Below are 22,138 nucleotides of genomic sequence, written 5' to 3' on the forward strand. Positions count from 1 at the left end.
CGTTCAAAAAAGAGTGTTTTTCAAAATGGTATAAAACGGAAATGAACAGATTAAAAAACAATCCGTTTCGACAATGTTGACTGCAAACAAGTCATTGATAAGCGACGGCCATATTATACACATAGCCATAATTTAAGATGTAGTTTATGCGTTCGCAAATATGAGAGCTCTATCATTGAAGTGGGTGTTGGCACGCAGCGTGGTTCTGGGGCACCCGACCTCCGGCACTCAAAGTGTTAATGGATCTACCACTATTAATGGATCTACCGGTATTAATGGATCTACCGGTATTATGTCCCCCGTGTGTTTCTTCTTCATGTGATTCCTCAGGTGGCCTTCTCGTGGGTAACTCTTGTCACAGACCGTGCAGCCGTAGACTGGCTTCCGCGTGTGAACGGTCATGTGATGATTTAAGGCGCTGCGGGCGCTGAAGGCGCAGCCGCACTCGCTGCAGACGTGGGGCTTCTCCCCCGTGTGCGTCCGGAGGTGGTCCTTCAGCGCTCCGCCCTTGTTAAAGGTCTTCCCGCAGACGGCGCAGCCGTGCGGCCTCTCCCCCGTGTGGATCATTGTGTGGATCTTCAGGGAGAAATTCTGGGAGAACCTCTTGCCGCACACGTCGCAGCCGTAGGGTCTCTCCCGCGTGTGAACCCTCGCGTGGCCCACCAGACTGCTGCCGCGAACGAACGCCTTCCCGCAGACGGTGCAGACGTACGGTCTCTCTCCCGAGTGCACTCTCATGTGCGCTTTGAGGCTTCTGTTCGTGTTGAACATCATGCCGCAGTCTCTGCAACAGAGGAGATTCCCCACGTGGATTCTCAGGTGATCGGTCAGGTTTTTTTTGCAGGAGAATCCTTTGCCACAGTGAGTGCAAACGTAGGGTTTCTCCTTCGTGTGGATTCTCAGGTGATTGGTCAGGTTTTCTTTGCGGGAGAATCCTTTGCCACAGTGAGTGCAAACGTAGGGTTTCTCCTCCGTGTGGATTCTCAGGTGCATGGTCAGGTTGGTTTTGTGGGAGAATCCTTTGCCACAGTGAGTGCAAACGTAGGGTTTCTCCTTCGTGTGGATTCTCAGGTGAATGGTCAGGTTGTTTTTGCGGGAGAATCCTTTGCCACAGTGAGTGCAAACGTAGGGTTTCTCCTCCGTGTGGATTCTCAGGTGATCGGTCAGGCTGTCTTGTCCTTGTTCCCTCCACTCGTCATCGCTGCCACCGCCTTCTCTCTCCTCACCGTGGTTCTCTTCACCGTCGGCGATGGAACAGTCTGAAGAGAGGGGCTGGAGGTCACGGCTGCAGAGTTCTTCTCCGGTCTGAAGGGAGTCTGGACCCTCCTCCTCGTGGCTCGGACTGGGGCTCCAACACAGCCCGGGGACAACACAAACGGAGACATTGTCCCGTAGAGAGTCTGGATGCAGGGATGAAAAGAGGAACAATAAATCATCTTGAAACTTGACTTGGAAGTTTTATTTTTTTAATTAATATTATTATTATTATTATATTTAATTATTATTATACGATTTTTCAATTTAAACATTTCACCGAAAATGTACAGAAAATTAAACATAAGGTTCCGGTTTGACTACAATATGTAGCGCACGCGTTTGGTAACAGCTCCGCTCCCGTCACCGTTAATTTCGTTCAAAAACATTATTTTAACAAATACCAATGCGATTAAACCACATCGTATGTATTAATAGGAACTTCTACTAACTATATCAAAAGACATAAAAACTCAACATGGATGGTAAGGATAAGAAAAAGGGTGGAAAGAAACACGAAGCAGTAAATCCAACGGCGACGATTGAGACACGTTCAAAGAAAATAACAGGCGACGCGGCGGCAGATCCGTTGTTGACAATCCCCGATGGGGGGAATATAACGGAGAATATACCGGGACCATCGGCGACGGGCTCCGAGAGGGAGACAATAGAGGACAACATAACGGGAACGACAGGAAAAAGTACCGTGAAGGACAAAGCAGAGGATTTTGAGAAGATAATAGCCAACAAATCCATCGGTCCCATCACTGCACCTACAATATCAACTGACACAGGCAGTGCAATAGACCCGTCTCAAACCCTGCCCCTTTTCTTGATCCTCCAATCACAGCTGTCGCTTACCTCTGACTTCCTCGTACAAAATTTGTTTGTACGAGGAAGTCAGAGGTAAGCGACAGCTGTGATTGGAGGATCAAGAAAAGAGGGCAGGGTTTTGAGACAGGTCCATTACACAACCCGACTTCAACTCTCTGACTAGCCTGATTAAGGAACAGATGGTCGCTTTCAAATTACACGTCGCACACATCGATGCTAAATTCGAAGAGGTTATGAAAGCGGTCACTGTACAGTAGGGCTGCAACTAATGACTAATTTGGTAGTCGACTAATCTGCCGATTATTTTTTCGATTAGTCGACTAATCGAAAACCAATGTAAACAACAACAAAAAAAACAATGTTTTTTTTTTTTTATATAATTACCTATCTTTGTGAAAGTGGCTTCTCAGCTCTGGTCCAGCTGAAGACAGAGCAGAGGAACAGATTGGACATTGAGCATGACCTCAGAGTTGCTTGTCTACCATCACCCCAGACTTTGAGACTCTTGTCAGGACCAAACAACAACATCATAACATGATGATCCCATAGCAAATTAAAATAATGACTCATGAAACATTTGAATTTGGATCTTTAAGCCACTTTAAATGAAAATGTATTTGAAGAACAATACAGCAATCACTCATAACAAGATAAATAAATTAAATAATACAAATTAAAGTGGAAGTGTACTTTAAATAACTTTTGTTTGCTGTGTGTGAGAGGAGTCCGTGTGTGTGTGTATGTGTGTGTGTCTTACTCTGATCGCTGTGTGAGTGAGAGGAGTGTGTGTACTGTGTAATTTGTGTGTGTGTCTTACTCTGATCGCTGTGTGAGTGAGAGGTGTGTACTGTGTAATTTGTGTATGTGTGTGTGTCTTACTCTGATCGCTGTGTGTGAGTGAGAGGAGTGTGAATGTGTGTGTGTCTTACTCTGATCGCTGTGTGTGAGAGAGAGGAGTGTGAATGTGTGTGTCTTACTCTGATCGCTGTGTGTGAGTGAGAGGAGTGTGTATGTGTGTGTGTCTTACTCTGATCGCTGTGTGTGAGTGAGAGGAGTACGTGTGTAATGTATTGTGTGTCTAGTCTGATCATCATCTCCTGCAGGGGAACAATGTTTTCAATGTCCAAAATTTGCTATGGGATCATCATGTTATGATGTTGTCTGGAACCCTGAGAAGCCACTCTCACAAAGATAGGTAGTGCACAAAAAAAAAAAAAAAAAAAAAAAAAAAAAAAAATTAAATAAAGTTTTTTTTTTTTTTTTTTTTTAATGACTAATCGACGCAACAATTTCTCGTCGACGATTTTTTATAATCGACGTCGTCGATTATGTCGACTAATCGTTGCAGCCCTACTGTACAGTCCGTGCGAATCACGACAGTGGAGAATACGGTGACAGAAATTACACGTGTAGTCAAAGAGAATGAGAAGAACGTCAACGATGGATTGATAGAGTTAACGAATGAGATAAAAAAGGTGGAAGAAGCATGTCGGAGAAAAATACAAGAAGTCAAAGATGAAGCGATGGAGAGGCTGCTCGAGACCCAACGTTACTACAGGCGAAATAATATCCGCATAGTGGGACTTGATGAATCAGTCAATTGCACAGACGACAAGTTTCCAACAGTGTTAACAGAGATTTTGGGTAACAACATTCTAACCACAGAGCCGATAGTGGACCAATGTTACAGAATCGGTACTCGAGAACAAAGAGGCAACGGTCCAAGAGTCATCATTGTTACTCTGCGCAAGACGGTAATAAGAGATGACATCATCAGAGTTGCACGCAACCAAAGGGGGAAACTGAAATATGGTGAAAATTCAATATTTATCTACGAAGATCTTTGCAAAGAGGCCATCGCTCAGCGGTTCCCCTACAAGGAGGTGATGCAGAAATTGTTCAAGAGTGGCTTCAGGCCAAGGCTAATATACCCGGCACTATTATCGATCGTGGGAAAAGACGGCCGGAGGGAAGGAATATGCACGCCTAAAGACGCCGAGGAATACTTGAATCTACATGGAGCAGGTCCCCCAGGGCAGAACGCAACACTGTCTCGCACCAGATAAGCCTATTCATCTCTCTCTTTCTCTTTGTATTTCAGTAATTTTATTAGAATGACTTTACCACGACTCAACAAAAGTAGCAGATGATATGCATGCCGGCAACACCAAGGCACAAGGTGTATAATATGGTTCGTAATGCATTATAATGCATTAGGGGATGTTTTTAACAAACAGGGTTTTTGTAGTTATGGAGAAATATGCAAAAAAAATTATCTCACCAAGTCCACATGGCTTTTTTACATACAGTTACGGCTATGTTTGAAGTCTCACGGTGTTCCATTAGACATACCAATTGAACACCACAGATACCACAAATTCTTCTATGAAAGAGAGACATCGAGAGGTTTTGTTTCAGATTTGTATCATCAATTACTAACGCCCTCGTATGAAACCCTCCAACTAGACTCTGTCTGGAGGAGGGATATACCAGACCTGGAAAGTGACTTTGATTGGCAAGGAGCCTGGGCAAATGTCCGACTTACATCAAGGAACCCAGACCATCAACAAATCAATCTTAACTATATTCACAGGACATACTTGACTCCTATAAGACTGAACAGAATGGGTCTTAAACAAGACTCCAAATGCTCCCAATGTACAAATGGGGACGAAGGGACATTTATGCACATGTATTGGGACTGCCCACCAGTTAAGATATTCTGGAAAGATGTGACCCAACAATTATCAAAACTCGTATCTTGGAATATACCTGTACACCCCTCTGTATTACTATTGAATGATGTTTTTGAGTTTGCAGTACATCCACAGCTAAAGAGATTGGTTTTATCGGGTATCACAGTAGCTAAAAAGCTGATAGCATCACACTGGTTTCAACCGGAAAAAATGTGCCGGAAAGTTTGGTTTCTTACATATCTCGATGTGATTTATCAAGAAATATCTACAGCAAGAATTCTGGGTCTCAATGAATCCAAAATGACAATGTGGTTCAAGTTCAAGTTCAAGTTCTTTAATAGTTGTCATACAGAAGTACAGAATACTTTCATACAAAATGCTTCTTACTGTTACGCTCCAGAGACTGTGCTAGACAAGATAGTATCAAATAACATAATAACATAATATAGCATGAATTTAGAAGAAGAAAATGAGGTCACAGTGTTCGGTATAGACATATGTACAATGTTCTGAGTTACCATATAATATACAATACACAATACTATGCAGTGTACTAATGTACAGTACTATCTAGTGCAAAGCAGAAATGGGATGAGGTACAATTTTAGGTACAATTTACAGTAAGGTGTACGAGTTGTAGTGCAATCCTTCATCCATAAATATAAAGTGTGGGGAGTGGGTGCTACAGTGTGTTTGTTTAAAGTGGGTGTGTGCTATAAGTGTGTGGAGTGGGTGCTACAGTGTGTTTGTTTAAAGTGAGTGTGTGCGTGTGGATGTGTGTGCTATGTGCGTTTGGTGGTTGTTGTTGTGTAGTGTTCATTCATTGTTCGTTTAGCAGCCTGATGGCCTGGGGATAGAAGCTTCTTCTGAGTCTTTCTGTGCTCGCCTTGAGACTCCTGTATCGCTTGCCTGACCGCAGCAGTTCAAAGAGGCAGTTGTTCGGGTGACTGGAGTCTTTAATGATTCTCTTAGCCTTGCCCTTGCAACGCTTGTAGTAGGTTAGAAGTGGTGGAGAGAATAAAAGCTAGCTTATAATGGTAGTGGCTGGTTAGGAGCGAGGGATAATGGAGGTACTATCCAAAGAGGGGTCCGGGAGGGGGGGGTTCGAGCTGGAGCATATGTGTGTAGGTTTTTAGATAACAGGTATTAGGGGTATATCCTGTATAAGACATTGGTATAAATGGTAATTTCGTTGGATATACACTGTGTATGTGTTGTCATGTTTGTTTATATGTGTGTTAAAAATAAAAATAAAAAATTAAACATAAACCCACAACACTCGTGCCCCCCCCCCCCCATCCCACCCTCCCCCACTGCCCATCTCAACTACCCTCCCCACCCAATCCCAGGACACCCACTGTGGAGGATGAAGACATTGGTCTCCTCCCTATGAGCTATTTCATCCAAACTCCCCCCAGTTGTATTCTCATACAACAAAGCAGTAGGGGTGGGACGATACATCGATCCAGATCGATATCGATCTATTATCAATAATCAAATAGGATCGATGCAACGTAAAAAGATCGATTCATATTGCGATACTCTTATTTTGAAAATCCGGCGAGTCGTATCCCGCCCAGTATGAAACGCTGTGTAGCTCTGTACAGCAGAGCAGGGCTACAGAGCGCCTATTTTGCGACCAGATATAAGTCTGTGCAGTTTTCCCCCCGCAAAGGGTCAATTGCATCTAACATGCTTTGCATCGTCGCCATTCCTTTATGCCCACGTCGCGTTAAAGACTTAAATTAATGTTACGTCTAGTGATGCACGATATATCGGCTGCCGATATGGCAGTTTTTTTACACATCGGTATCGGTCCGAAATCAAGATAGGGCCGATATGGGCCGATATTAAAAAAATAAATACATTTAAATCTTTTTTATTTTTTATTTTTTTTACATGTTTTGGCCTTAAATAGTTTCAAAATATCAGTAATTTCTGAAAATAAGTTACAAAAGTAAAAGAATAATGCGTTTTGGAAAATAGCTCTTTATTTGATTATCATAAAAAAGTGTTTTCTATACAGAGATATCGACATCGGTAAATATCGGTATCGGCCAGAACAGCAATATTAATATCGTTTATCGGTATCGGCCACAATTTTCACATCGGTGCATCACTAGTTACGTTAGCTGCTTACTTACGCTAACTAAGCTAAGCAGCTAACCCTGAGAGAGAACAGGAGAGAGGAGAGGGGACTGGGGAAGGAGGAGGGGGGGGGGCACTCTTCTGTGTCTGCGGACTGGGGGAGGGGCATTCTGTGTGTGTGTGCGTTTGAAAAGACCAGATGAAGTGAGGAGTATTATTATATTGATACTAGTATTTACTGAGGATGGACAGATCATGTTGATATTTAAACATAAAAAATACAATACATAATAAATGTATTCATGATCATCATGCAACATAAAACAATTGTAGGAACAGTTTGGGAGAGGGAGGGGTTTTAGGTTGTGTGTTGTGAGTTCCAAAAATGTTTACTTAGTTTAAAGCTCAATATATAAAAACGTGGCACTTTACAGTGAAAAGGAGGTCAATTTGTATTAAAAACAATAGATTGTTTTTCATTTAAATGTCTGGAAGAGCTCAAAAATAAAAACGACAATTGATATTTCCGTTGCCTTTTTTGAGTTGATCTAAATGTGACTGATTGTGTTAAATGGGCATATAATATCGTATCGTTGTCCAAAGAATCTATATCGTATCGTATCGTGATGAAACTGGTGATTCCCACCCCTACAGAGCAGTGCATCGCTCTTAACACTTTGAGTTTCTTTACAAAGTACAGTTCTAAATGACCTTATAATTTAACAGAGCAGTGCGTCGCTCACAACTCAACAACAGAGCAGTGCATCGCTCTTAACTTTCTTTCTTTACAAAGTTCAGTTTTGAATTACAACAGAGCAGTGCTCTTAAAATTACAGTGCATAGGAGGTAGTGAGATCAAATTTGCATAGAACCGACACATGAATTTGATAGAAAGTGTATAAAAGTATGTAGGGTAAGATTAGTGCAGGTGAAGTACAATTTGTGTCAGGATCAGGATATCCCTGATGTTTCATTGAAATGCCTGAGCAAAGAGGTTTTAAGGTTTTAAAGGTGACATGCATTATAAATGTCTTTTTTCAGTGTCCAGCATAGAGCTGCCGCGGTTACCGCATTACCGCGGTATCGCTGTTACATCACGCCCACCGCAGAGTTAAGCTGAATACCGCATCACGGCTGTTTTTATAATAATAATAATAATAATAATAATAATAATAATAATAATAATAATAATAATAATAAGAAAGGGTCGGGGGGGGTAACCGCCGGGCGCTACCACTAGAGCTGCCGCGGTATTGATAATTTCCTTACCGCACAAATTTGCGAAATATTTCCTACCGCCGCGGTTATTACCGCACAGTGCGCACACAAAAAAAAAAAACTCCGTTTGTCTCCGTGTGGGGATGCAGGCGGGGCCGCTTGTGTACACTGAAAGCTCCGTGGGCATGTCCGAGGGCTTGCAGCAAGCCAGAGTTTAACACAGTTTCAATCAATCAATAACAACATTAACCAGACTCTCGTTGTGTCTATTGTGCTAAAGCTAACGTTACCTCATTGTGTCTATTCTACCAAGCAACCCGGGTTTAACGTTACCTCTCGTGTATATCTGCTGACGTTAGTATTAGGCTAATAACAACAAACTTAACACATCAGCGATCTTGTTGTGACACTAAACTTTCCGCTCTGTGGTAAATTGGGTTGATGTCGGTTTTGTTTCATCAATAAATGAGGCAGAATACACAGTGAATCCATCCTTTTCTGTTTATTACACTTGGTGCTGTCGCAAACAAATCCTGAATGAAATACATCCTTAGCGAGGCAGTAAAGATGGCGGCTTTCTGTTTTTGTTCAGAGACCCCAATGTGTGACGCGTCTCTCTTCTGACCAATCAGTGGTCTGCAATGTTTCACATGACTTTTCTGGTACCACTTCTACCCAATAGGGTCGCTTGGAACCGAGTAGGGCATATCTGCAGAGCCGCAAGTCCAACGTCTGGGCGCTACTTTATTATTATTAAAAAAAATCAGCGGTGATGCGGTATTCAGCCCAACTCTGCGGTGGGCGTGATGCAACAGCGATACCGCGGTAATGCGGTTATCGCGGCAGCTCTAGCTACCACCCCTGCCCGCGACACCGAGTGAACGGCGCACGACCAGAGGGAAGACTTCGAATCCCCCCCGCCTCTCTCCAAGGGAGAGGGGAGTTGGGAACCGCGGCGGCGCGCAAGGGGCTGGAGCCACACCGCGCTCAGGTTTTATGGTTCTCGTTAAGTCGGGCTCGCCCGGTCTTCCCCGGCCGCGGCTCACCCATCCTTTCGGGGGGGATCCGGAGTCGGGACACCGGTCGGGACAGAGCCCTGGGGACTAGGGCTGACCTTCAAAGCTTTTTTTGGCAATCGAAGCTTCGGGGCCGAGCTTCGATTTTAATTCGAAGCTTCGAAAAAAAAAATTTTTTTTTTTATTTTATTTTTTTTATCTTATGTTGTGGGACTTGTACAGCACTTTCGTAAACGTTGTTGTTTTTAAATGTGCTCTATAAATAAAGTGGGTTGGATTAATTAATTAAGTAGCCCCTTTCGTGACTGACGCATCCAACAAGGTTTCACTCGGCTGTGTGATTTAATTCAAGGTGGATCGCTGTTGTCGTTTGAACAACTTCAGATTTCATGGGAACTACCAATCCCCCGAATCAAGAATGTTTAAGATGAATGAAGTAAGATTTTGATTATTTGAAATATGGCCTGTGTAGACTAAACTATGCACAGAATTATGTCAGTCTACAAGGTCCGGATTCTACATGGTCCGGCAATGTAGACCTTGTAGACTCCACTACAGACCAATTATCAGTGAATGTTCATGCATTTTTAAGAAGGGCAACTTCCACAAAAAAACAAAGAACTCACCAAAACATCTCAGTAGCACCTTATCTAAATGTTATATTTCATATATGGAGATTCATATTTATTTATGTATTGCATGCATTTCTACATTTTATTTCCTATTTTGTTTATTCATCCCAGTATCTTTCTTTCTTATGTGTGGAATTCTACAAGGTGCGCGCACACACACACACACACCTACACACACACACACACACACACACACACACTTACATTTAGTCATTTAGCTGACGCTTTTATCCAAAGCGACTTACAAGTTCTGTACGACAAGACAGCAAGAAGGGTAACTTTTTTTTTAATGTTCGAAGCTTGTGCCATCGAATCGAACGTTCGAAGCTTCGAAGCATTTAAGACAGCCCTACTGGGGACTACAGGTATTCACTCTTGGTCGACGGGAAGGGGAGAGAGGCGCGCGCCTCAGCTCCTCAACAGACCCGTCAAGCGTCAATAAACACTGTTCACTGTTCAGTAGCCTATGTTGTCTGTGTTTCACTTTCAAAAACGAATGCGCGCTTGCCGAATCCCAAACAATATTCATGCTGCAAAGTCATCCTCTAAATATAGACATTTAGACTAGAGGCAGGCTATATGCTATAAATAATATAAAAAAATTAAAAATGCATTCAAATTTATTTTAAAATTTTTTTGGTTACCGCGGCGGTTTCAATAGCTTCGCAAATTTGTGCGGTAAGGAAAAAATCAATACCGCGGCAGCCCTAGTCCAGCATTGTATTATAGTAATAGGAGTTAGTATCAATGTGTTTGTGTCTCTAAATACCATATTGGCGGATTGCCGTCATTCAGGTCATTCATTTCCTGGTCCATTTTAAATCAGGTCGTTCTGATTTGACACGCATGGTGACGTCACGTGGCGCTGGGGAAGCGGATAATGATCCGATTGGCTCTGTGGTTGGAGCCAATGCCTGCCCACAATCTACCTGGGCAGCCCTCAACATACAGCAGGCAGACCGCAGGAAAGAAGTGCAGTAACTTGCCTAACGTCCACGATGAGCAAAACACGCAGGACATGTGCTGTTCCTGTTGGGATGTTAGATCCTAATGTGAAAAACTGTGATTTTATATGTCTGCTCATTTTACCCTTGCTATTATTTTACTCATTTTTACTTTTATCTTTACGCCCCACTATCCGCTAGGTGCATACTATAACCTTCCGATTCACATACCTGCTCTGTGTAACTTGATCTGTGGTTGCAGAATGATATCCAGCAGCTTGCGCTGGCGGTCGACCTCCTGCTTTGACCGTACGGCTTCCTCCTGGACCTCTGCCACCACTCTCTCCACCAGCACCATGATCTCCTCCGCCGCCGCCCTCAGCTGCTCCGTCACCACCGCCCTCTGCAGCGGCACTTCTGGAAAAAGGAACGTTGTCATTGAAATCATTAGCACATTATACTTTATTCAGGATAGCGGTCCGATTATTGAGTGTTGTTCATTAAATCTGCATTTTTTCATTAAGGCAAAGTAAAATATATTGTTGGTTTCCTGTTGGTTGTCAGTTTGGCCATGGGTAGGTAGGGAATTTATTTTATTTTTTTATTTTATTCTTTCCCACGGCGACTAGGGATGGGTACCGAATTCGGTACTTTTGAGGCACCGAACCGAAACACGTCGGTACTACCGAGTATCGAATCAAGTGAGAAACCGGAAAAAAAATAAAAAAAAATTTAAAGAAAATTGTTTTTTTTTTTTTTACTTTTTTCTTTTCATGTCAACGTTCACACGCACAATATATGCTTACCTAGGATTTGACTTGATTCAATAACAAAGCAGTCGGAGCAATGACAAGCCGAAAACTGTCGAAATTGTAGTTATTTGAAGTTTGGATTTTTTTTTTACGACTGAGGTAGGTAGGTAAATTACATTTCTTGAGACTAAAGTACCGAAAAAAGGTACTGTTGGGTACCGGTATCGATTCACAGGTACCGGTATCGGTTCAAATGTGAAAGGTACCCATCCCTAACGGCGACTATGGATAGGGAATTTCTTTATTTAATTAAAATGTTCACAACAAAATGGATGCATGTACTCTGCCAGCATGTTTAATATCCATAATACTAAATGTTTGACTAAGATTTCTATGAAACTTTATTCGTAAAAGAAAAAAAAAAGAAAAAAAAACTGATTTACTTTTTTTTATATAATTTTGTTTAAAAACTCATAAAATATATTGGGTCGCACCTAAATCGGCAGGGTCGGTCGGCAACCGGAAACCAACTCTTAATTTTGTTAGGCCTAAGCCTTTTACATTAAATCACCCATAGAAGCCGTAATAAACCCGTCCCTGTTGTAAAACATTTTGGGCCTGCCTAAGAATGACTCATGGAAATGTTCTTTAAATGATTTAGCATCAAATAATAAATAATAATAAATGTTCATAGAAAATCTTGCTGGATGTGCCCATGTGCTCTGGAGACTCACAGCGATGGAACAGAGCCAGGCATATTAGGCATTAGGCCTTATGGCACTAGGTAACAAATAGCAACCAAACGTATAGACATTAGGCCTTATGGCACTAGGTAACAAATAGCAACCAAATGTATAGGCATTAGGCCTTATGGCACTAGGTAACAAATAGCAACCAAACGTATAGACATTAGGCCTTATGGCACTAGGTAACAAATAGCAACCAAATGTATAGGCATTAGGCCTTATGGCACTAGGTAACAAATAGCAACCAAACGTATAGGCATTAGACCTTATGGCACTAGGTAACAAATAGCAACCAAATGTATAGGCATTAGGCCTTATGGCACTAGGTAACAAATAGCAACCAAACGTATAGACATTAGGCCTTATGGCACTAGGTAACAAATAGCAACCAAATGTATAGGCATTAGGCCTTATGGCACTAGGTAACAATAGCAACCAAACATAGGCATTAGGCCTTATGGCACTAGGTAACAATAGCAACCAAACATAGGCATTAGGCCTTATGGTTATGGCACTAGGTAACAAATAGCAACCACATGTATAGGCATTAGGCCTTATGGCACTAGGGCATAAAAGAAAATATTGTTTGTTTCCTGTTGGTTGTTAGTTAACCCATTCCCTGCCACCACTTTGATCATCTTATACCATTCTCTGCCAGTACTGTAAGTCTATGGAGATGTTCACCTTCTTTGCAGGGCTATAACTTTTTAAATTGTATTGCTAAATTGACATTACTATGGCTCATTCAACATCCATTATCTATCGTTCAGGATGTAGGAACGTTTTACTTTTTCATTCACACATTCATACGAAAATACCGTCTAGAGTATAAATATGTTTTCATCGTTTTCTGCAGTATTTCCTAGAACGTGAGATATAGACATAAATGCATATTAGATTATCAAATGCCGCTTGATACCGATCAACGCTATATTAAAAATTTCAACTGTACATGGTCCTAAATGTTATGACTGATCATGCACGGGTGAACGAGGGGGGGGGGGGGGGGGGGTGTCGTTTATAATTCCGTGACCGACGTTAAATGATTTATGTAGTATGGGTGATATATAGATCAGAGCAGTTTGTATCGAAAATGATAAACAAAAATGCTGAAACTCACGGCAGCTTCCTCGTAGCGTTGGGCGATGAGAGTGGAGCAAACAGATCCCAGTTATGTGATGTGGATCGAGGCGATCCAGTTCCGGTTTGTATAATACTAATATACGCCCAAATCATGTGGATTATTGAGTTATGGCAACGATCTAAATCCACAGTGTGTGTCTTGAGTCCCGGGACGATAAACGAGTGGCCGGATGGAATTAGGGGACGGACCGAGCTGCAACGGGCATTTCCGGTTTGGCAACTCGCCGATCAGCCACCAGGTGGCAGTATTGAAGCGTTGCAGAGTTGTGCTGCGTCCTACAGCATCAGCCAAGACTCCGTGGGTGAAATATGAATACCATGGCGAAAATATGAAATATGAACTTGAAACACGTTGTACGCCGTTATTGGCAGAATTCGCATGAACTTGAAACCCGTCGTATGACGTTATTGGCGGAAAAAGGGTTAAGGCCATGGGTAGGTAGGGAATTTATTTTATTTTATTCTTTCCCTTTTTTTACAATAAAGTTTCATAAAGATCTTAGTCAAACCTTTAGTATTATGGATATTAAACATGCTGGCAGAGTACATGCATCCATGTTGTTGTGAACATTTTAATTAAATAAAGAAATTCCCTATCCATAGTCGCCGTGGGAAAAAATTAAATTAAAAATAAAATAAATTCCCTACCTACCCATAACTGACAACCAACAGGAACCAAACAATTTATTTTGTTAGGCCTTATGGCATTAGGTAACGCATATAATCAACCAAATGTATTAGGCCTAGGTAAATGACTGTACATTGGAGGGGGGTTGGGTTAGGACATTTACAGGGGCCAGTTTTGAATTGCAGTCTCCCGTAGGTGTCCTTTGAGAGTGGTTTTGAAAGTGGGTAGTGATCCACATTCCTTTACAGCTTTGGGTAGGGCGATCCGCATTGATGTGGCATAATTGCAAAACGTGTTTAGTCCCTTATTTGAGCCGAATCTGGGTTTAACATGATTTGTGGCGCTCCCTCTGGTGTTGTGATCGTGGTATTCACTGACCTTTGGGAAGTATTTCGACATGTACCATGGGTACCTTGGTCGTGTAGTGTATCTTGTAGACCAGGCCCATTGCAAGTTGCAGTACTCTGTCGTCTACTCTAAGCCATCCTAGGTTGTCAAAGTGGGCAGGGGTGAGGCGGGTTCTAGGAGTAAGGTCAAGCAGTAGTCTGACCAGTTTGTTTTGAGATGTTTGTAAATTTGTTTTTAGCGCCTTTGAGGTGCTTTGGTACCATGAGGTGCAAGCATAGTCGTAGTACCCTTGAATGAGTGCTCCTGCCAGAGTCTTCAGGGTATTCTTGTTTACCAGAGAGGAGATCCGGTACAAGAATCGAGTTCGTTGGTTGACTTTTTTTATTACACTGGATGCCATTTTGTCACAGGAGAGATTAGCCTCTAGGATGGAACCCAGGTAGGTAATTTCATCTTTCCTTGTGACAATATTGTCACCCACTGTAACTGAGAAGTCGTCGGTCTTGCTGAGTTTGTTATTTGAACCGAAGAGAATGGACTCTTGGAAGGAAGTTCCAAGTCAGCCAGAAGATCCTTAAGAACTTCTACTCATGTACAATAGAGAGCATCTTGACCGGCAACATCACCTCCTGGTTTGGGAATAGCACTGCAAAAGACCAAAGCAGACTACAAAGAGTGACACGTTCAGCCGAACGCACAATTGGAGGGGGGCTCCCCACCCTCCAGAACATTTACTACAAGCGTTGCAAGGGGAAGGCTAAGAGAATTATTAAGGACTCGAGCCACCCGAACAACTGCCTCTTTGAACTGCTGCCGTCAGGCAAGCGATACAGGAGTCTCAAGGCGAGCACAGAAAGACTCAGAAGTAGCTTCTATCCCCAGGCCATCAGGCTGCTAAACGAACAATGAATGAACACTACACAACAACAACCACCAAACACACATAGCACACACATCCACACGCACACACTCACTTTAAACAAACACACTGTAGCACCCACTCCACACACTTTATAGCACACACCCACTTTAAACAAACACACTGTAGCACCCACTCCCCACACTTTATATTTATGGATGAAGGATTGCACTACAACTCGTACACCTTACTGTAAATTGTACCTAAAATTGTACCTCATCCCATTTCTGCTTTGCACTAGATAGTACTGTACATTAGTACACTGCATAGTATTGTGTATTGTATATTATATGGTAACTCAGAACATTGTACATATGTCTATACCGAACACTGTGACCTCATTTTCTTCTTCTAAATTCATGCTATATTATGTTATTATGTTATTTGATACTATCTTGTCTAGCACAGTCTCTGGAGCGTAACAGTAAGAAGCATTTTGTATGAAAGTATTCTGTACTTCTGTATGACAACTATTAAAGAACTTGAACTTGAACTTGTTTTGCCCATGTGTAATGATAGTTTGTTATCAGCGAGCCATATGCAGATTTTGCCTAGTTCCGTGCTGAGGGGTTTTTTCAACCTGCAACTTGTTCTTGTCAGAGACCAGCAGGGCTGAGTCGTCCGCAAACAGGAACAAGTTGCAGTCACAAGCTGACGACATGTCATTTGCATAAATTAGGAACAGTAGCGGTCCTAGTATGCTTCCTTGTGGAACACCACAGCTCACTGTGAGGGGAGGGGGATAGGGTACCGTTTACCTCCACCATCTGTTCCCTCCCCTCAAGGTAGGATTGCATCCAGCTCACTGATAGACTATCAAAACCCTGATGTAAACAAGACGAAAGTCTTTCTCTGGTCTGCATCCCCTTAACAATTGTGTGTATTGAGCTGTACTGTACTGTACCCATTCTGCAATCTGTTAATAAAGTTTTCAATCAATCAATCAATCTACTGTACTTGTGCTGTATGATGACAATACATTTGAATCTAATGTAATGTCGAGCAAAAGATGCGCTACGCCTACGTTGCTAACATAAAGTGTAATGTAGGTAATGGCCCTGGCTGGGTTGTTTGGCATCACACTCCCGCTTCACAGGCTGTAATATCTACAAAAGAAGTGTAATAAAACTAAAACACATGTAAATGCCTCACCTGCTCCGCCAGACTGCAGCGTGTTCACTGGTCTCCGTTCGACAGCAGTCTGCAGTTTGGGCTCCTTGGGGGAAACGTCCCCGTTGAAGTCTAACGTGGTTCTTTCTGCACAAGTTAAAATGAGCTCTACAGCCGCGGAGAGTCGCTCTGTGACAAGTGTCGTCAATAACGCGAGCCGAGTTTTAGACATGATCAGTTCATGTATATAATATATATCACATGAATGATTGTTGACTGTAGTTTAGCCGCGTGACGGTTCCTTTGCTTGAACTCGTCCAGCCTCTTTGCTGTCGAACCAACGAGAGCCAAGTCAAAGATGGTCTCTGGTCACGTGCTGGTCTGTGGGTCTGTGTGTCGAAGGAGCCGCTCTCGCCGCCTGCTGGTCTGGAGTAAAACACTAACCGTTTAGATGACCAACTAAAAGCACCAACATGGATACAGAAAATGTTGTGCGTTAGTAATTCAAAAACGTTTTTTTTTTATTATTATTTTAACAGGACAATACAGTATCAGTAAAAAATGTATAAAAAGAAATCTACACATAAAAGAAAAAAGAAACACAAACATGCCAGGAGTCAAGATAAAACGAAAATAGATTATATGAAAACATTAAATTGGGAGCATAGTTCCACAGTCTTCATAGCTTTTTAGTTTGTTGTTGAAGTTATTGTATTAATGTATAGCTCAATTTCTTTCTTGAAAACCTGAAAATTTGGTTTTAATTTACATAAATTAGGTATTGTTATGGTTTGTAACCGACCCCAATCGCACAACACAAGACAGGTATGAGAGTAAGCCAAAACAGGGCATTTATTTATTACATAACAAGAAGCGGCACAGTCCCTTTAAGGGAGAACACAAAAACACTAGAGTCAAAGAAATATGGAAAATGCGGCACTGTGCCTTTAAGAGGTGAACAGGCTAAGGGACTAAGGCTAAGGGACAGGGCCAGGGCTAAATGTCAAGGACCAGGACCAGGGGCACTGGAGAGGGGGACAGGGACAGAGGCCCGGAGAGGCGGGCTGGAGACAGGGACAGAGAACAGGGTTAAGGCCTTGGACAGGGCGAGGGCCAGAGCTGCTTACAGGGATGAGGACAGGGTTCCGACGGCGGAGGCCTGGCACGGGAACAGGGGCCCGACGGCGGAGGCCTGGCACGGGGACAGGGGCCCGATGGCGGAGGCCTGGCACGGGGACAGGGGCCCGACAGCGGGGGCCTGGTACGGGGACAGGGGCCCGACGGCGGAGGCCTGGCACGGGGACAGGGGCCCGACAGCGGGGGCCTGGTACGGAGACAGGGGCCCGACAGCGGAGGCCGGGGGGAAGAGGCGCCATCCTCCCATGGAAATAGGGAGCGATGACGCGCCGGCTTGACGTCTGGAGTGGGAACACTGGAAAACCTCCCGTAGAGAATTAGAGAGCGAAGACGGTGTCCCACTCCAGGCACGGAGATCCTCTTCCTCCTCAGGTGCTGCAGACGGGCAGCGCAGAACAAAATGAATAGCAGAGTGGGATGTATCAGACTGTAGATCAGGGGTGGGCAATTATTTTTCCTGGGGGGCCGAATGAGCAACTGAAAATATGTTGGAGGGCCGGGCCAAAATTACAAACTCAATTATGCATAATATACATTTTATTTCTATATAAAAAGCAGTAAATGGCATTGTTTTGACCCCTGGTAAGAGTGTATGTTATTATTTGGCAATTAAAAGGTGAGGTTAGCTTTCAAAAATATCATTTATTCAAATAGAATTTATTTCCAAAATGATAAACAAAATGTGAAACATTAATAACAAAGGGCATGGAGGATGGAGCATGGATTTTCTTAGCTTTCTAAAGACATCACATCATCTTATAGCTAAAATAAACAAGACATGTCACTGAACTGTGTAAAGAAAAGTGTCCCAGTTTTGTAGCCTTTTTTACTTTACATGCCTATATTAAACATTTAATGTTTTCAGAACTGTGCAAAAAAAAAGAAGAAAAAAAAAGATCAAGTGTCCCATTTCACTTGTTATATTTCAACATTTGTGTTCTTCCGTTCTTTTTTTCATTCAGTGTGATAAATCCAGTCTCTGTTGAGCTTTAACTAGTCCATCAAAGTCAGGTTGCATGTCTGAGGTGGAGATGCGAAGCACAGCTGCCAGATGTTCATCAGTGAGAGAGGATCTGTACCTGGACTTGGTAAACGTCATGACTGAGAATGTCTGTTCACATAATATAGGTGGATCCAAAGAGAACCAACATCTTCTGAGCATGTCTCCTCATGTTTGGAAAGTTCTCCTCCTTGAGAGCAGAGTAGAACTCTAGCAGTGATGCTGACTTAAAGTGCTTTCAGTAGTGAATCAGACTGCAGATCAATGAGTTCAAGCTGAACAACTATCAACACTGCAGGTAAAGGGAGAGGAAACCAGCTGCATTTCATCCTCAACCTTTTTGAAATCTTGAAAATTCATCATGCAGTGCTCCTAACATGGATGAGTACCTGTGCCGGTGATCAGCTGATGGTTTGACTTCTTTCAGGTTTTTCATGTGTTCGAGATCGTTGCTGCATAGTTGCCGTGAAATTAATTGCAAATAAAAAAAATGTAATCTACCTACCTGAGTTGTGAAAAAAAACCACACTCGACAGTTTTCGGCTTGCCATTGCCCTGACTGCTTTGTTGTTGAATCAAGTAAAATCCTAGGTAAGCGTATATTGTGCGTGTGAACGTTGACATGAAAAGAAAAAAAATATATATATTTAAATAATATATATATATATATTTTAATTATCATGTAATCTTTCGCGGGCCGGTCAGAATCATCCCGCGCCGCGGGCCGTACAATGCCCAGGTCTGCTGTAGATACTAGTTAACCAACTGAGCTGTTACTCTGACACTTGTGTCTTCTGAAACTGCATAGTGTCATAAAAGTGTCATATTGTGAAAAAACTACACCATTAATTACCAAATGACAACAACTAACACGTAACAGTACACAGTAATTTGACAGTAAGTCAGAGGGACCTCGGAGCGACCCATATGGACCATACGAACACTACAGGCACGCCAAATGGATGACGGTGGCATAATTGGAATAGTGTCATCAAAGTGTCAAAACACTATCTCCAAAGCCACTGTAGAGCTGGCTTCTTTAATGTTCTGTCCCTCCTACAGTGACCATGGCATGAAAAGGGGAAAAGGAAACCATCGTCTCCAAGCTGGGGTTCAAATCCAGCAGCTCCTCTAAGGCCGAGGCAGAGCTCAGGAAGGAGAAGGCAGAGCTCAGGAAGGAGAACGCAGAGCTCAGGAAGGAGAACGCAGAGCTCAGGAAGGAGAACGCAGAGCTCAGGAAGGAGAACGCAGAGCTCAGGAAGGAGAACGCAGAGCTCAGGAAGGAGAACGCCCACCTCCGTAGGAAAATGGACGAACTGGCCAAACGACATGTCAGGCCTCCCGACTCTGACAGCAGCAAACTGCTGGAGGTAAACTATGGCGGGGGAGCTGGGCTTGGCTTCAGTGTTGAGGGACACACATTAGGGGGAGGAGGTACGGGAGGTATTATTACTAGATATTCCCCCATCTGCAAAAATATTTATTGTTGGATATGACTTAGTCCTGAGTTCCATAACTGTCTTTCTATTCTATACTGTAGGTGGGGAGATGACGTTGGAGAGAGTGAAATCTATGATTATTAGTCACTCTTACTCTTTTTTCGTTGTACCATTGTGACAATGACAATAAAGATAATTCATTATATAGGGAGGTGTAGTGGTTACGTCATTGTTGTTTCCGGCCGGTCCACCTCGCTTGAAATTGCAATGTATTTCCAATGGACACATTTCTAAATCGTCTAGTTTAAAACAAATAAAGCATGAACATTGGCATGGTGTACCTTTCTGTGTGTATTCATCAACAATCTATAGCTCAACATGAAACAATTCGCAATTAATCGTAAAATAATTACGTATAATTTGATTTAAATTATTCCCCCCTCCCTGGTCGTTGCGCCCATTTGCCCCCCACTTGCCGGTCTAGGGAGCCCTGAAGTCTATCACATGCTTCCTCCGACACATGTGGAGGCAGCCAGCCGCTTCTTTTCACCCGACAGCGAGGACTCTCACTGGGGAGGTGTAACGTGTGGGAGGATCACACAACCCTCCCCAGTTCCCTCCCTCGCTGTGCAGGCGCCCTGACCGACCTGTAGGAGTCGCTGTTTACAACGACCAGGACCCACACCACCGGCTTCACCTCCCGCTGACACTGCCAATTGTGTCAGTATGGACGACCTACCAAGCCGGAGGTACCGCTGGCAGTTGGATTCGATCCCACTGTCTCTGCGGTGGTAGACAGATGCTTAGTCCGCTGCGCTACCCGGCCGCACCTCAACCAAAAATGCTTAAACAATAATGTTAGTGATAGAAGGGAACTCATTTTGTGCAAAAATGGAAAGCTTGCCAATGTTCATGAGGCAGAATTATTACAATAGCCGCCGATAATACATTTTCCCAATGATAAATCCCTATACGGGTGGACCGCGCGGGAAACTAAAGTGACGTCAGACTACACCTCCCTATATTCTTTCATTGGACTAACTTGTAATGAATGAAATGGTGAAATGAAATGCTTCCCCATCTTTCTGTGGATCTCCTGAAATTGTCGGAAATTTGTTTTAAGCCATAAATATTGGATCCGATTTTTTTCTCTATAAAAAACAGCATTTAACAGTTAATTGTATAATTTGAAATTGGCTTTTAAAATGAAAAATAGTACTTGGAAAAGTACTTGAAAGTCCTTGAATTTTATTTTGCAATGTCCGTGGGAACCCTGGTACCCATTCCCACCTGGGAGCTTCCCAGTGCCACCAGTCTTGACACTTTTGGCTGCCGAGCAACTCCACTAGAGCAGTTGGGGGTTTGCTTATTTGCTTGAAAGGACTCCTGCTGCCATTGGGCAAAGGTAGAGCATTATTTCTGTCTGTGTCTCTCTATATATATATATATATATATATATATATATATATATATATATATATATATATATATTCCATATGATCTCCGTTCATATAATTTATCTGGAACTCGGACATAAAATACAGAAATTACAGTAGATATCAATCATTGGAAAATAATTTCTCAAGTACTCGTTAAGGAATGGAACGTGTAATCTATTTAGAGAAAATGTTGATTTCTTAACATCCCTAGATGGATAGTAAATGGACTGCCAGCTTGTTCAATTAGGGGTTCAGTGTCTTGCTCAAGGACACTTCTGATGGGAAGCGCTGGAATTGAACCGGGGACCTTCAGATTACCAGATGACCCCTCTACCTCCTGAGCCACTGCTGCCCCCAAAATCCCTAAATGCGACTATGAAGTCGTCCAGTCTAACAGCTGATGATGTGTGTTTGTCGGCCCCAGAGGATCCTGTCTCTGGAGACGCTCAGAGAAAAGAACAACCAGCAACTGCTGGTGAAGGAACATGAGCTGGAGACCCTGAGAAAACAGCTGTCTGCCAAGGCAGGAGAGGTACACACTAGGGGTGCGGGGAAAATCTATACGTAGTAGTATCGCGATACTTTGCGTGGCGATACTGTATCGATACAGGGACGCCAAGTATCGATATTTAATTATTCATAAAAAAAAATAAGGAAGTTGCATTGTTCATTTCAATACCTGTAATAGTACAGTAGTCCACACACACACATGTGCATTCAGTTAAGTTGGAATATGACTGTAATACAAACAGTTCAGTTTGTCAGGTACATGCAACACAGATTACAGTATCTGTC

General features: G+C 42.8%; 2 protein-coding genes across 2 annotated transcripts; one reads left to right on the plus strand and one right to left on the minus strand.

Annotated features, from left to right (window-relative positions):
- Positions 1–228: 228 nt before the first annotated feature.
- LOC311223782 (uncharacterized protein) lies at positions 229–16,560 on the minus strand (the record flags this gene model as incomplete). Its single annotated transcript, XM_084308549.1, has 3 exons — positions 229–1,400; positions 10,914–11,099; positions 16,371–16,560. The coding sequence occupies 3 exons, from the start codon at positions 16,558–16,560 to the stop codon at positions 229–231; spliced, it is 1,548 nt and encodes a 515-aa protein (XP_084164675.1).
- A 126-nt stretch (positions 16,561–16,686) lies between these two features.
- On the plus strand, positions 16,687–21,911 carry LOC311223783 (centrosomal protein of 55 kDa-like; the record flags this gene model as incomplete). The annotated part of the gene is made up of 3 exons (XM_084308550.1): positions 16,687–16,759; positions 19,546–19,835; positions 21,768–21,911. 3 exons carry the CDS (start codon positions 16,687–16,689, stop codon positions 21,909–21,911), a joined length of 507 nt encoding a protein of 168 aa, XP_084164676.1.
- Between the last annotated feature and the right edge of the window lie 227 nt (positions 21,912–22,138).

This window comes from Notolepis coatsorum, assembly GCF_963971535.1.
Source record: "Notolepis coatsorum genome assembly, chromosome: 2".
Taxonomy (NCBI): Eukaryota; Metazoa; Chordata; class Actinopteri; order Aulopiformes; family Paralepididae; genus Notolepis; species Notolepis coatsorum.